Source organism: Aulostomus chinensis, chromosome 4 (assembly GCF_037954235.1).
Source record: "Aulostomus chinensis isolate RoL2024-O1b breed Wild chromosome 4, RoL_Achi_v1.0, whole genome shotgun sequence".
Lineage (NCBI taxonomy): Eukaryota > Metazoa > Chordata > Actinopteri > Syngnathiformes > Aulostomidae > Aulostomus > Aulostomus chinensis.
Genome location: NC_141323.1, coordinates 17,046,620 through 17,063,032, shown reverse-complemented (window position 1 = coordinate 17,063,032; position 16,413 = coordinate 17,046,620). Strand labels below are relative to the sequence as shown.

The following is a 16,413-nucleotide window of genomic DNA, read 5'->3' as shown; positions in this document are numbered from 1 at the left end:
GGTTCCAGCACTGACGGTTTGACGGCTTGCCCATCAACTCTGCCTCTAACTAGTGTGACTAAATCTGCTATTGGTAAATGTGTTAATTAGTGTCCCCCCCTCTGGACATGTGCAACTGGGTGGAAATGGACAGACAAAAAAAATCAGTCCTGCTGTTCGGGTAAATTTCTTTGCAAACATCTGCTTTCTAACACATATAGCAGTATTTGGTGAGGAAAAACTGTATCAGCTACTGTATCAGGTAAATATTCTGCTAGGTTTATGTGTCAGTGTTTGGTACTCGTGCTGAAAGAAGCAAGACAAAGACAAAAAACAAAACAAAAAGCCAATCAAAAATGCTCTAGTAGAGTTGAAGGAAGCTATAAAGTTTTGTTGGTAACTCAATTGTAGCTCATCAAGTGACTCTTTCCACATGCATTTGGGAGCAGCAGCCTTAAGGAAAGTAAGTAAAGATGAAACGGGGTGGGGGGGGGGGGGGTCAGAGGTCACAATCAGTAGACTTCATTAGAGAAAACCATCTGTATCTGTTTAGTGACTCAGTTGCTTGTTTTAGCGTGCTGCTATCACCAGGCTAATATGAAACCATTTCTTTACAAATGTACAACTAAAAGTTGTTAGGAATTAAAATTTTGTTGCTTGCAAAAAAGTAGAATAAAGTAAACTATACTACTACTAATACTACTACTACGAGTGGAAGCCCTCTATTCTATGCTTGTATATTTGTAGAGGATATGTAGTATTTGACATGAGGCTAGCTGATGTTGTCAAAAGTGAAATCCGAGAAGTGCCAAAGTTCATCTTGAGTGTTAATAGTTGAGGGCTGGATTTAATAGAGTGTAAAGGGATAGCCCCCCCACCTCCTGACCAGATTATGTAATAGTTTTATCGGGGATGGGACCTTGTTCTAGCCTGCCTAAACCTCTGTTAGATCATCAGCTAGTGTAACAGTGTCGGGATCAAGCTATAAGATGTCATTTACACCCTGCGGAATCCAAGCATACATGCTCACACTCATGGGCAGCCATGGATATAAAATGTTTCTAGTTAATGAACTCCCTGCCGGCAGCATCTGTTGGTGTTTTAGCAGGATTTAGAGGGGATTCGACCCAGGACCCTGCTATGTTTCTCCTTCCTTCACAGACATGCAGATCACAGCCGAGTATCATATTTTACAGTCTCAATTTATGGAACTGAACTTTCTGGATTGTAACTTAATCATTCAGTGAAGGCCTGAGCAGCAGTTTCTCGGTTTAGCAGCTTCTAGAAAACCTAGCTCTGGGTTCTTTACACTGCTGATTGTGCACCAAATAAGGGCTTTTTTTAAGTGTTTCTAATTCTTAGAGTGGAGTCAGCACCGCTGTTTTCTGATTAAACTGTCAAAGCTAATTTTAAGCAAAATTAGGAAATGCCACCCCCCTCCCCCCAAAAAACGACAGTGAATCAGATAAGTTTTCATCTGCTGAATGCGGCGTGTGCATTTTTCATCGAAGACAAAATAAGCAGCATTTCGCGTGGCTGCAACAGAGTGGAAGAAGTAGTCCTGGCCATCTTCAGCCAGAACAGAAAGGGTTTCCATCCCTCACGTTGTGCAATTGCTCTTTTTCAAAACAGGAAAATCACTTAATAGTGAGCATTAAAAACTTTATTGGGAAATTGGGAATAGAATTTCACCAGTCTCTATCAACTTTTTCTAAAACAGTACTTTATTGTTTTTCCTTCCATGTGAGGGGGAGGTGTGATGCCCTCTGTCTCTCTAGTGAATTCAAAAGTAAAATTGTAAAGGACTTTGAGAACCATTCAATTGAATGTCGTTATTTTAATAGAACCAATATGCTATTAGTCATACAAACAAATTGTCAAAACCTCTTGTGCTTAACATGCAATGCTCTCATATTCATGCGCTCATGAACACACAGATGTTGGTATTTCTTGCTCCTAAAGCTTTATTTGTATGTTCCTGTGGCCTCTTTTGCAAACGGGTCACATTTTTAAAAGTTCCCAAGACTTCTGGGTTCCTTCAAGGCTCAACGGGATTATTAGGGGATGTCAAAAGATATGATTAAATGACTTGTGTTTTCAAATTAGTCTTCATCATACTTCTTAAAACAGTTTTTACCATCTAATCAATCAAGTGTATGTATATACAGCTGTTTGACACTTTCGTCACGATACGTGCATATTCAGATTGCGAGTACTTGTTGTTTTATTCTGTTAATTTCATTGTCCACACCCTCACGTTAACCACACGAGATCTTCTAACTAATGGTCAGGGTCTGTGTTGAGACCTTAAATCCTTCACTGCATAATTTTAATTTGAAATTTCCATTCCAGATTACTCCTGATAATCTTCCTGTGTTCATGACTGTGACACAGATGTAAAAAACAACCCCCCCCCCCCCACAAAAAAAAGCCCCTGTGGTTAATCTTTTACCATGAAACTTTGCCCGCCTGTTTTCTTCTCGTGATTTAATTGGATCTTTGTGTGGTAACAAAGGCGACCGTTGTTAGCCGCTAATCATTTCAATCAAAACAACGATCAATGAATGGAGCTTTATTAGAGTTGCAGATATTGCAACAGGTTGAATCAGCTGATGTGGTACTTTGTGGGCAATGAGGTTGTTTTTTAGATGCCTCTAAATCTGGAGGTCAGGGGTTCAAATAGTGTCAATCCAGTATTTGTCCCGTTATTCTTTGAAAAACCGGAATATATCTTTTTCATTAACCCCATTTTTTGAGGGATAATCTGAGTTTTTATGTGAGCCCGTGTTCTTTTACAGATTAAGACACCGGAAGTTCCGCTCATTATCCTCAGATTTCTTTTCATTATCCTCAGATCTAGATGAATGGATGAAGTGGGCATGACACGAGGAGAGAAGATGTTGTTTGAAATGCGCCTCCAGTGTTCGCTGCTGCAGTTCCTTTGCCTTGATGCACTCAACGTGTTATTTGCCGTGCTGCGTCTTCAAACGTTTGATAAGACTACCGGTGTTGAACCTCCAGAGTTTGGTGTCACCCCCTCCGAACTAAAAGCCTGCTCACTGTACATGTCGCCGTTTTACTGGCGGGACTTGACAGCTACCGCTAACGTTAGTGGACTACTGGAAATCGCTGCTTCTTCTTCACTGCCGTAAAATCAGAAGATGCCAGATGGAACACAGTTATAAGAGCAATGAAGGAACTCTTTTTTTTTTTATGGACCTGCTATTGGATCAATTCATAGATTCGTACTGGCTGATGCCAATTCCTGCGCCTTCTTTTTTTTCCGGTATCGATAGCGTTTCCGATACTGGTATTGGAACAACCGTGAACAAAGATGTAGCTATGAGCAAGAGTGAGTAACAGATCAGACGAATATGGCTGCAGGGGCAAAACAATGTGTGCGTGTGTTGTACAGCCAGGCACAGAAGGGTGAAACAATAGGGAGCACACACATTGAGTGGCTGGCTGAGATGGCACCTATTGTCATCACATGAGTACACAAACATTCTCACACACACTGGAGTTGTTATCCTCATGAATAGGTTTGTTGAGTGCCTGCAAAAAAAAAAGAAGAAGAAGAAGAAAACTTAAAATATGTTCCTCCTGAAGGAGGAAGAAAACACGCTTCCCACAGAAAGTAACACAACACTTTTTTAAATGCCATAAGTAGCTATATGTCTAAAGTATGAGGAAAACCATAATGTTTGTATTTTACCACATTTTTTACAGTCTCAAGTGCTTTTTGGGCCACAGCGAGGTCAGATTACACACACGTATCGAGCATGGAGTCGGACACATGGCACTGGTTACTGCAATATGTAGAGCGGTGATTGATGGGAAACCAAAAACCACCGAAATAGGAGGAAAGAATGGAGGGGGGGGTGCGCATACTGGGTGAAGGAGAAGAAAGATAAAGCAAGGAGAATATAAGAAGAGGTTGTGAATAAGTGAATGTTAATATTTATTTTATTTTTTTCTTCGCACTTCAGTCGCTAAAAAAAATGTCTTTTTAAGTCCTTTTTAAATGATTGGACAAGTCTCCGATTTTTTCTGCCCCCCCGAATTTTACTGGAAGTTATTCATCCTCCTTTCAATTATTCTTATTCACAACAGATGCTCTCTCACTCACTCACACATGTTGGCTAGCCATAACAAGCAATGGTAAAGGTCTCAGAGAGGGTGTGTGTGTGTGTGTGTGTGTGTGTGTGTGTGTGTGTGTGTGTGTGTGTGTGTGTGTGTGTGTGTGTGTGTGTGTGTGTGTGTGTGTGTAAGTGTGAGTGCAAGCACATGAGGCAAGTGATATGTGTGTCTGTGTGGGGGTTTTTTGTGTGTGAACATTTATATAGGTGTGTGTTGAAGGGAGTTTGAGGTTCTTAGCAGGAGAGCGTCTCCAGAGTATGAAGGGTCCTGACAGGCACTTTGTCTACACTAATGAAGCATATTGGGTCTTTTTCGCATACTTGGACACACACACACACACACACACACACACACACACACACACACACACACACACACACACACACACACACACACACACACAAACATATATGCACACACAACCCCACCGTTAGCCCCCTAAACACCACCAGCGCTGTAGGTCTCTGCAATGTACACCAACAAATCAGCTCATTCACTGAATCGAGAAGCTTAACGTTCTAAAGAGTCACAGATCTTGGCTTTTTCTCCTGGGTTTCTAGACGACCGTTCTTCGAAATTTGGGTCAGAACTCGAAGGTTAATCAGGGGAAATTCAAACTGGGTCACCGTGCTGGAAAGCAGTGGGTGTTGCAGTATATTTTCCTGAACAAAAAAACTCAAGTGCAAAATGAATCAACTTACAGTCAGACGACATGCATAATAAACATTGTGGTAACACACCAGTTCCTCACAAATGAACATACTCTGGAAGGTGGAAACAAGTGTTTTTCTTGGAGAGTCTGATCATCTTAATAGAGATAATTACTTGTCATTGGTTGTGTTATAGAGAACAGAGCAAGTGTCACTTTACCCTCTGGTTTGGACTCTTGCCTAGTGTTTTGGTGTCATCATCTTTTGGTAAACGTGAGAGGATGGAGTTGGAGAGGATGGGAGGTTGGATTTGGTGCTTTAATGTCTATTTGACTGTAGATGGGAGTATTTTTAAGAAAATAAATGTCATTTTTATATTGAAAGAGACTTGAAACTTGAGCAAATGAGACCATAACCTTGTTGAGAAACTCGTTATTGAGGTCATTAATCGAATAAAACGCTCATTTTCTTCTTGGCAATTAGGTAATTCGATTATTTGCAACCACTGATGTCGCCCTCTGCAGGCAGTGAGAGTTCATGCAGCTTTGGAGACTGGGAAACTTTGTTCGTTCACTATGAAGTCTGTATTAAAGAAGTTCCATAGTACATCTAATCAAAGCTAAATGAACTGTAAATTAGCTTCTTAGCTTGAAGCTGCTACAGTTGAAAAGGCTATTCAGTAATGTCATGACCGCAGCATCATTTTAAGGTCAGACTATGTGTATTCTTTATTTCAGCTCATATCATGAAGCTGTCTGAACTCACACATGGGCTCAAGTGCATGCATGAAAACCCCGGGGTCTCAAAGGTACGAGGAACAGATTTTAGTAAGACCCCCCTCTCTGGGTGCTTTATTGTTAGATATTTCTAGCGCTTGTGTGTCCTCAGTTGTGACCTCCATCCATCTGGTGATATGAGTGTCGCTCACTCGGTGGGGTGCAACAGTCCAAAGCGGATGATCGCAGAGTGTCAAAGCAACGTGGGATCTCCAGACGAGCCAGTTTGATCAGAGGGTTTCAGCTTTCAGTCTCTCTGCTGGAAGCTGCATAAAATCTTAACGCTGCTTTTGTGCCTGCCTGCCTGCTGTCTGGCTGCCTAGTTGTTCGTGGGTGTACGACTGCGTGTGTGTGTTTCAGTGTGTCCCCATACAGAAATAGGGCAGCAGACTTAGAGCTGTCACTCGGATGTATAGGTGGCTGCCTTCAAGACCGTAGAACAGCACAGGAAAGTGAGATAGCGAATGAGAAACGCCAGGTTTAGAGAGTGAGAAGTCATCATGTAGAGAGGAGTGTGTGTGAAAGGGTGAGTGTCTGATAAGAGACCAAAGGGTTTGGCTGTATAGTCCTTCCTTGTTGAGGTGTGTGTTTGCTTGAGCCTGTGTGTGTTTGAGAAGGGAAAGACTTGGCTGGGATGAAGAGTGAGTGTGTATTTTTGACAAACTCAAGTCTCATGATGTTTTGAAGCTTGGAGCAGAAGGCAAGGGAGGGAGAGAGAGGGAAAGAGAGAGAGAGAGAGAGAGAGAAAGAAAAACAGTCTCTCAAAAATAACAGAGCTGTAAATGAAATTACTGCCTTAAAGGGAAACTGATGATTTTCAACCAGCTTTATATCATAACAATACCTGTTTACATGAACATAGTCACAGAAAAGAATGAACACGGATGAGATTGATGGAAAAAAAAATCAACCCCACAAAGTTCATGCACTTGATGGAAGATGGAAACACATTTTCACAATATGTTGGGACACAGCGAGCATTTAATTTACGTTATAGAGGATAACACTGGAAGAATGACATGAAGATGTTTCATCCAGAGATTTGACTCATAAATGAAAGTAATGTGTGACAAACTTTTATCTGATCAAGACTTTGAATCTTGAACCTCCGCTAATTAATTTAGCTCATTCTGTCAGAATGATTAAGGACAGAAATGCGGTTCGTAACTTCAGTTGTTGGGGTAACAGTCATGGATGGAAACTGACTGCACATACATTTGGAGTGGAACAAGAGTTGGACGTCCCTTCCCAGATACAAAACTGCTTTCTGTGTTGTTGTTTTTCTAATTTTATTTTCCATTCTTATTTTTTTTGTTTTATTGCAATATACCTGTATTTTTTTTTAAAAAAGATTAATTGCTGTATTTTTTTTAAATTCTTTGTCTTTTTTTCCAAATTTGATTTGCTTTTATTTTATTTTGCGTGAAATATTGATATTCTTTGAATATCAACATCTTAATTACATTTTTTTTAAACGTCCAGAACACAGTGGTCATGTGATCGTCAGTGTGCGTTTATATGTCATATGATAGCGCAAAACGAAATGAATAGATTTTGATGAAGTTCACTGGAAAATATTGACAAATGGAGAACAAGTGATTAACTGTTGTAGGTCCTGAATGCTGAAGACTGTTAGCAGCATGTAGCTTATAGCTAATAGCGGCAGGGAGCCCGTGAAATAAAATAGCTGACAGAAGAACATTTTAGTTACCAGAAGTCAAACTGATCGTATTCTAGACCACCTACTTTAACCAGTTGTTAGGAAGATGTATGGAAAGATTTTAGTAGTAGTTGTAGATTTTAGTAGTACCTCCAGTAGTATTTTCCAGTTCTATTTCTGCGTACTGTGTCTTTAACAGCCGACTGTATGCTCAAGAATGGTTGTACCATTTATATTCTACAATGAAGAAGAAAACATTAATAATGGATTAGGGAGCCCCTTAGACTGTCTGCTTTCTGTGCTCGCAGATGTGGTGGTACACACACACACACACACACACACACACACACACACACACACACACACACACACACACACATTGAGCGAAACATCCAGAGCAAGAGGGAGAGAAGTAATCTTCCAGTGCCCAGAGGGGAGGGGTCTAACACTGATATGGGTGGTCAGGGTCTTTTAAGTGCTGCTGGGAAATGGAATGTTGGCTTCCAGTCATTCAGGTGACCTGCAGCTATTGTCATGTGACCACAGAGTCAGGTGATCATAAATGAATGGGAGCGATGGTTGGTGAGCACATACATGGTTATTGCTTTGTGTCAGCTGCTAATGGGTCATAATCAGTGCAAGGGTTGCTGTAGGATGTCGAGATCGGCTTAATGCACTCAGAAACACTTTGTGTTTGCGCGCATGCGTATGTAGAAGTCACATGGTATGGATGAATATGACAATATGAGATCACTTCCCAGAGATTGCTCTAATCTCTGAAGTGGCTCACAAAAGACCCGAGATCTGACAGAATCTCTGGTGCTGAATTCTAGATTTGTCGGAAAGTAGGGTGTGGTAGATCCAAATAGGGACACTTTGTATTATTTAAATGATAAATATAATGTCAGTAGTATCACGTCATCCTCAGACTGGAGCAGCATGGAGTGTGGCTTTAAAGCTTGATGAATGATTGATGCCGAGCTTCTGCTTTGTCTCCGGTGGTTTTCCCTAATGGACTCTGAGCATTAGTCTACAAGCATACTACAAGCATCCTATTTACTCTCGAATAAAACGGTACAGTGTTGTAATTGTTTGTGTAGTTATTTGAAAAATGTGGGGATATTGTTGATAAAATCAACAGTTAAATGAGAGCCAAGATGTCCCCTCAGTGGACCTGTCTTAAAAGCTGGTTGCCATGGTGATAATCCTGATAACGTTGCCGTTAGTGGGTTCAAACATTTTGTCTAGCATCGTCTGGAGAATTCTCTGGTTGAGAAAAAAAAAATTAGCATTGAATTAGCCAACTATAAAATATATCTTAAATGTGTTTTCTGTCTGTATTTCATAAACATTATAAACCTAAATAAACAATAAATAAACAATATGAGATAAATTGCCATTGTGTCAGTTTTAAATCTGATTTGGCCAATATTTGAAGATGTAGATATGTTTTTTAGTATTAAAAAAAGGTTTTAGACAGTATTAACATTTTCTTTTCACTAAAAAAACAAGTTGCATTTAAAAGTGTAACTTTTTTTGTTTTCAGAAAGCCCGTTACTGTTGCTTCATCATAAACAACAACAATTTGCAACAAATGAAGGAACTGATCTTGATTGGCGATTGGGCGGCTGTATTCTAAAATGACCAATATCTGGTGATGCCGGTCACGTCCTTATATTATCATGCATCCTCAATTATGCATTCTAAGTGTGTTCCATTTAGTTCGTTGGAGGGTCCACTTGTGGATCATGAACATGGTGGCAACCTTTTTTTTTTTTTTTATTCTTTTTTTTTGGTCGAGATTATTTGAGGATTCGTCATCTCATTTCGTCGCTGTCAAGCTGCTCTCATGTTGTTTGTTTTGGTTGCAGTGATGCACTAAATGTGTCTCCTCCAGTTAGACACACAACCGGTGAAGAACCAAGATTCATCAATATTCAAACCCCCTTATTGTGATGGAGGAGACATGTGTGGACTTTGTAGGAGGAAGAGAACCCACTCAGAACGTACAGACTATGCACATCATAGGTTAATTGGGGACTGTAAATTGCCTGTAGGGGTGAGTGTTTTTTTATCTCTGTCTCACCGGGGTGTACCCTGCCTCTCCCTGAATATCAGCTGGGAATGCCGCCAGACGAGCGTCTGTATAGATAATGAATGTAATAAACACATCGATTAAGACACAGATGCAGGCATGAAAGCTTCAGCTCCCATGTTAATAAACAAATGCACTCTCACACACTCCTTTGCGAGACCTGACCGACCCCAGTGACCTTTGTGTTTCCTGAGGTATCGCTGGTAGTGCTGGAATGCCTAGTAAACTGACTAGAAGTGGCCGTGCAGAATGCAGCTTGCTTTTCATAGCTTGTTTTGGTTGAGTTATCAGTATTCATAAAGACGTGTCAGACGTGTTGTCTGAGTCCATTCTATGTTTTTGCGCTGATTAAAAAAAAACGACTCCACGTCTAAAAGCACGAGGCAAAAGTTGCAGTTTGCAGTTTTGGCTTTCACTTTGAACAATTGGCAGCGTTTATTTGAGGTGAGGGATTAAGTCATTTGCGCTTGTCACATTTAGGCATGATGTTAGGTCAGATATTAGCGATAGCATGCTAACACCATCATTAAATGCACCTTGCTACTGTAGAAGCTCCGTCTTTGACCAAAATCCTTTTCACGCACACAACTTTCCTATGGATAGTCACTGATGTTGGACACATATCAATTATGACAGGGGCAGTCTTATATGACTGTAATTTAATCTCTGCATCTATCACTGGGAGGAAAAAGTAGTGCTCATGCCATGAACAGTTGCTCTTTTCTTCCATTATGATAATTTTTTTTTTTTTGAGTCCACTACACGGTGAATATATTTTACAGAGTATTTGCTGACTCAGTTGAAGAAAATAAGGGAGCGTTTCAAGCAAAGGTCCCAGAGGAAGGTCTTGATTTTCTCTATCCAACTAGCGGTAGAGTTGGCAGTGATGCCGTATAGTGGCTTTAGGCAGGAAGGAGCAAAATAAAAAGGAGCAACTTTCCTAATTTTTTTTCATCCTGTTTGAGTTTATTTATAAATCAGCTTTGTCACCAAATGTCCAAAAAGATGAGGCATGTCCTTAACTAGAAACCTGCCTCAGACTAATGAATGCATGTGTCCTCTTTGAGTGTACAGTAGATGAAAGGAATGTCTAGTGTTTTATCATCCACTTCCTTCTCTAGGATTTACAGCTGCATTTTACTGTAATGTTACACTCTTTTCAAGTTTCTATGCATCTGTATTTTAGAAGCGCATCCAGATTGTGTCAAATCATGTTTTTCATCTCTGCTGTCTCCCCATCTGCCTGCCATTTCTCTCTGTTTGTTGTCTTTGCTCTCCACTGTTTTAATCTTCACGATTTGATCGTAGCAATATGTACGATCAAAGTATAGTTCTATTAATATGTCAATGTTATCTTTGGGTAAATACCTATTTCCTGTGTTTGTATTCTCCCCAGATTTCAGATGAACAATGTATTGTTTCCTTAGCGTTGTGTACAGTATGACTAATTTTCCTCTCCTGTCCTCCGTGTTTGCAGGATCGTAAGCTGTCCAAGTCGGAACGCCAGCGCTTCAAAGAGGAAGCTGGGATGTTGAAGGGTCTCCAGCATCCTAACATTGTCCGCTTCTATGACTCCTGGGAGGGACCCTGCAAAGGAAAGAAATGTATTGTTCTAGTCACTGAGCTCATGACTTCTGGCACACTGAAAACGTGAGTACACCATAGGAGACCGACTGTTAATTTTGACCAAGCAAAAGAAACTATTTTTCTCTTTGCTGCAGAAGCGTACATAATGTATGATGACTCACCTGTGTGTGTGTGTGAGTGAGTGTGTGTGTGGGTAATGAAAATTCTTACAGCCTCAGCATCATACTGTCTGCATTTTATGACTCCTTAATCTCCAAACCACCGTTTCTCCCTGAGCGCTCTCTTTCATGTTCTTCCTCTCCTTCATCAGAGGCTTTTAAAGGCTGTCTTACTGTTATCGTGACATTATTGAAGTTGACCAACATTTGCTAGCAGCAGATCACTCCAGATGTATGTAATGACGTGCCAACCTCTTCGTGCAGACGTCTTTCTGTCCAAACATCTTTGCATGTCAATAACCTTGGCGTCCGTCCATCTCTCCCCTCAGCCCCCCCACCCCAAAATACACTGTGGAGAATCGATGTCTGTGGCCGTCATTGTCTGTGCTGTCATCGCATGCCAGTCTTTCATCTGTATAGAAAAATGTTTGTCCGTGAATGTGAATGCGGATCTCCTGACACAATGTGGGGTGAATGGCTCATGGCATGCCCCATGCAGTGCATCATGGGACATCATCCCACCTGCCAGCTGCTGCTTCTGCTGCAAATTCCTCTCATTCCTGATGGGGAGATGGACAGTAGAGAGACCAAATGAAGCGTGTGTGTGTGTGGGGGGGGGGGGGGGGGCAGCTGAATGAAGAAGAGGAGGATGGATGACCAGATGGAGGATTTCATACATTTATACTTTTTATGAAGAGAAAAACAAACAGTCTGTTGAACAGATGGTGAAACAGCTGGCCATAAATAGATGATAAGTACATATACAGTATATCACAGCTGGGCAGACAGATGATCAAACCAGTGAACCACCTGTGACCACAGAGGGAGAGCATTGATCTAGCAGTACAAAGCTGCTGTAGGCACTAGCGCCCTCTACTGGAGGACTTCACTTTTCTCCTCAAGGCAACAAAGTCTACACTTGCTGTCCTGCACAAATCAGCCAATCCCCCCACCCCCCCACCCCCCCACCCCCCAAAATGAAGACATTATTCTATTCTATTCTGTAGTTTCTGTAATTCCCCATGAATCAAGTCTTTAAGATGCCAAGTCTGCAAGTTTTCTAATATGGGACTGTTGCTGAATTGAAATAATATTACCAGAAAACGAACTATATGATAAACTGTAAAATTCTTGGATACCATCCTTTGCATGCATAATGGCAAATGTAGAGAAATAAGTGTATGCAGCCGTGCACATTTGAAGGGATTAAAGTCTGCTCAGACATTTGGCTGTTATCCAGCGGACGAGTCAGAAACTAGAGGGACCCTTGTGTGCTGATGAGGTGGAAAAAAACAAAGAGAGGTGATGAGAAGCACAACTGATGAGTGACGAGGGAGATGGTCAGGATGGAAACACTGACCAGCGGCGTGAGAGACCTCCTTATCTGTGTGTGTGTGTGTGTGTGAGAAAGAAGAGATACAGACTGACCGACAGATAGGCATGCATTTATGCTCCCGCACAGCAAGTGCACATATACTTATTTCTCCAACGGTATTAATACACACATATCTGTATTCAGGAATTGTGTGTGTTGAAAGGGGAGAATGCTTTATGCAGTGTCACTCCAGCGTCACATGCCATAGGGTTTAACTCGTCCATCAACAGTGTTCTGACTTCCAGAAAGGGAGAGAAAGTAAGTGGAGGAGACAAGCAAGCGAGGAGGAGGTAAAGAGAAGAGGAGGAGGACAGAGTTTAGAGAACTATAGAAACTGAATGAGTGACGGTGTGTATTGGAATGTGGGTTGATGAAGAATTACATTTTAAGGTTAGGACAGGCATTAGGGAATTATAAAAAGTTGACGTTTTTAAAGATAACATTGTGAGTGAGGACAAGCTAGCTCTGAACATTACGTCAGTGGCTTGAGCTCAAATCTTTTTTTGTTGTTGTCGTTGTTGCTGATAAAAACCCATCATTTTTAGCATTCGTTTGGTTTAGTTTTTTGTGAAGTATATTCTCTTAAAATGACCTTAAAGACTATTGTGAATCTGCTGTACATAAAGACCAAAGTCGAGATGAAAAAAATGAATCTTCCTAGATGTTTTGGTTTACTACATTAGAATCCAATTGAATTGAACTCTGGTTCATTTTCTACCTTCAGTTTGATTCATTTGGGCAGGTGGAAACACAGAAATCGTACCGGGGGTCGAGACTTTGTTGAAGTGGTGGTCTCAATATGCTTCCACACAACCTCAGGTGGGCGTTGGTTGTGGTGAGCGTGAGCCCACCTCAGCCCAACCCAACTACCAGTGTACTCTGCATGTTAGAGCCAGATGTACTTTGCATTTTTGGATGTGTCAGAGAGGTTTGTGTAGAAGATACGCAGTAGTCCAGTACACAGGATATCCTCTTGTATTTAATCTATTCCTCCTAACCCAAACTGTCTAACCAATAACTCAAATACATTCTGCAGTTTCGGCGATTGGCAGACCAGTTTAAAGATGCATTAACGTGGCTCATAGTTACGCATTTTGGGTCGCTTGGATTTTTCAGCGTTAACAACCGGGAGGGGGGAACACTCCAAGCTGACAGACTGATCGTCTGATTCGGAGGAGAGCAGATGGACTATAACAGTCCGTAGTCACTTGTCATAACTGCTCCTTGTGTCAGGTGGGACGAGATGCATTCGCTGCAACCTTACAGCATTACTGCGCCCTCTACACTGCCTCTGGCCACCAGGTCAGCTGTCTGGACTCAGGAAAAGAGTAGAACAATGACATTCTTTGCTGGGTCACTTGGTGCTTCAGTCAGCCCCCAGTTATTCCGTTGCTGGACCTTGGACAGATTTAGTTTAGCAAAGTTGAAAGCTTGAACATTGAATTGAATTCCGTAATAAAAAAAGATCAAGGATCATTTTGGGCTTGAAGATCTAAGCCACTTAGATACCAGAAATCAGATTATTCTGGCTGCTTTTGATGCAGCACATTTAATAGATCGCAGCGGAACAAATCCTCACAACGTCTTGAGGTTCAGAGGACTGTGGGGGACCCCAGTTTTCCCCCACATTCCAAAGTAGTACAAGCAGGCCTTACAAAAAAGGTGGACGAGATACAACGGATAACTGTGCTGAAGTACTTGATGGTTCAAAACAGAACATTAAACGGTGCCATGTTGTTCTCAATCTAGAAGATTAGAAGTCTTTAAAAATAAGTGCCATGGGATGGGCATGACTAGGCTGCAAAATATAATGTAATAGAGCTAATATGTCCCATAAGATCCGCAGATATCCGACTTGTCCCGACGCTCCCTTTGAATGCACATGAGAAGTCTTTAGGGAAGCTCACTGGCATCGCTGGGATTGTTACAGTTTTATCTTTATTATTTTTTTCCTCAAATAAATCTATGTTACACATGCGGAGAAATCTGAGTCTAGCTTTTATGGACTGGAACACTTCTCCCTCAGTAACTACCGGGTCAGGGATCGAAGCGAAGTAAAATCTGGTCAACTGGACGTAAGTTTATCTTGAAGACGTTTCACCTCTCATCCGAGAGGCTTCTTCAGTTCTAGTGAAGAGTGTGGAAACTCCAGCTTATTAACCTATGTGGGAGTGGTCAGTGCTATTGTGGTGGAAACGACCCTCCCGAGACTCACCTGGTCTCCCCAAACGACAGTCGTTGTGCGGTGTCAGGGAGTTTCAGGGGTGGTCGTTAGGGAGTTTCACCGACCACTCAGATGCTAATGGGCTGTGCTGGCAGCAGCCGTATCACATGGGTCTTTCAGCTGAGCTCTTTGGGGAAGCTTTGAAAGGACTTGGTTGTAAATAGGTGAAAGGAAATGTCGCAGTCCACCTCCTCTGTTCAAAGATGGTTTCTCTATCCTGACGTGGATGGCTTCTTTAACACCTACAGAAGCTGCAAAAGGGGGAAATCATCAATCGCTTGGAGTATCACCGCCTGTACCCCGGAGACGCAGTTCCACGGATTTACGGCCTCCCCAAAATCCACAAGGAAGGTGCCCCGCTCCGACCCATTGTCAGCAGCATAAACTCCGTGACGTACAACATCGGCAAACACGTCGCCACCATCTTAGCCCCCTTGGTAGGGAAAACCCCCCACCACGTCCAGAATTCCATGGACTTCGTGAACAAGGTTAGAGAACTCAAGCTGGACCCAGATGAGACCATGGTGTCCTACGATGTGACCTCCTTGTTCACCTGCGTCCCTACCGTGGAGGCTGTGGAAACAGTGAGGAAACGCCTTCAGCTGGACAACACCCTCAGCAACAGGACCAACCTCAATCCGGACCAAATCTGCCAACTTCTGGACCTTTGCCTGAACACAACTTACTTCCAGTACAGAGGGAAGTTTTTCAGGCAAAAACACGGCTGTGCCATGGGTTCTCCTGTATCTCCTATCGTGGCCAACCTATACATGGAAGAGGTGGAACAGAGGGCCCTGACTTCCTTCAGTGGACCCTCCCCCACCCACTGGTTCCGATACGTTGATGACACCTGGGTGAAGATCAAGGTTCAGGAGGTACAACCGTTTACAGCACACATCAACTCGGTAGACGACAACATCAAGTTCACCAGAGAGGATGTGAAAGACAACCATCTGCCCTTTTTGGACTGTGACGTCTACGTTCAAGAGGACAGGAGCCCGAGGGTGGATGTGTACAGGAAACCCACCCACACTGACCAATACTTGCTTTTTGACTCTCACCATCCTCTGGAGCACAAGTTAGGTGTCATCAGGACGCTGCAACACCGAGCGGAGACCATCCCCACCAGCGTCCAAGGCCGGAAAAAAGAACAGCAGCATCTGAAAAGAGCACTTAAAACTTGTGGCTTCCCAGACTGGACCTTTGTAAAATCCTCTTCCAGGTCCAGAAAGGAGGAGAGCTCCAGGAGGAGGGAAGATGAAGAAGGCAGGAGAAAAAACATAGTGATCCCCTATGTGGCAGGGGTTTCTGAGAAATTAAGGAGAATCTATAACAAGCACCGCATCCCTGTGTCTTTTAAACCAGACAACACTCTGAGGCAAAGACTGGTTCACCCCAAAGATCCCACCCCTCACAGCCAGAAAAGCAATCTGGTATACGCTGTCAGATGCAGTGAGGCCTGCACGGATCTCTACATAGGGGAAACCAAACAGCCCCTCAACAAGCGCATGGCCCAACATAGAAGAGCCAACTCTGGAGGACAGGACTCAGCGGTTTTCCTCCACCTCAAGGAGGAAAGCCACTCCTTCCAGGACGACCATGTCCAAATCCTCGACAGAGAGGACAGATGGTTTGAAAGCGGAGTTAAAGAAGCCATCCACGTCAGGATGGAGACACCATCTTTGAACAGAGGAGGTGGACTGCGACATTTCCTTTCACCTGTTTACAACCAAGTCCTTTCAAAGCTTCCCCAAAGAGCTCAGCTGAAA

At 42.4% G+C, this 16,413-nt stretch overlaps 1 protein-coding gene across 8 annotated transcripts in view; it reads left to right on the top strand.

Annotated features, from left to right (window-relative positions):
• Positions 1-16,413, top strand: part of wnk1b (WNK lysine deficient protein kinase 1b) — an 89,788-nt gene that overhangs the window by 30,927 nt on the left and 42,448 nt on the right. For all 8 annotated transcript variants that reach the window (XM_086202133.1, XM_086202131.1, XM_086202130.1 and 5 more), the window contains exon 2: positions 10,778-10,950. In XM_086202133.1, the coding sequence (XP_086058259.1) occupies positions 10,778-10,950 (173 nt within the window). The remainder of the gene's footprint in view (positions 1-10,777; positions 10,951-16,413) is intronic.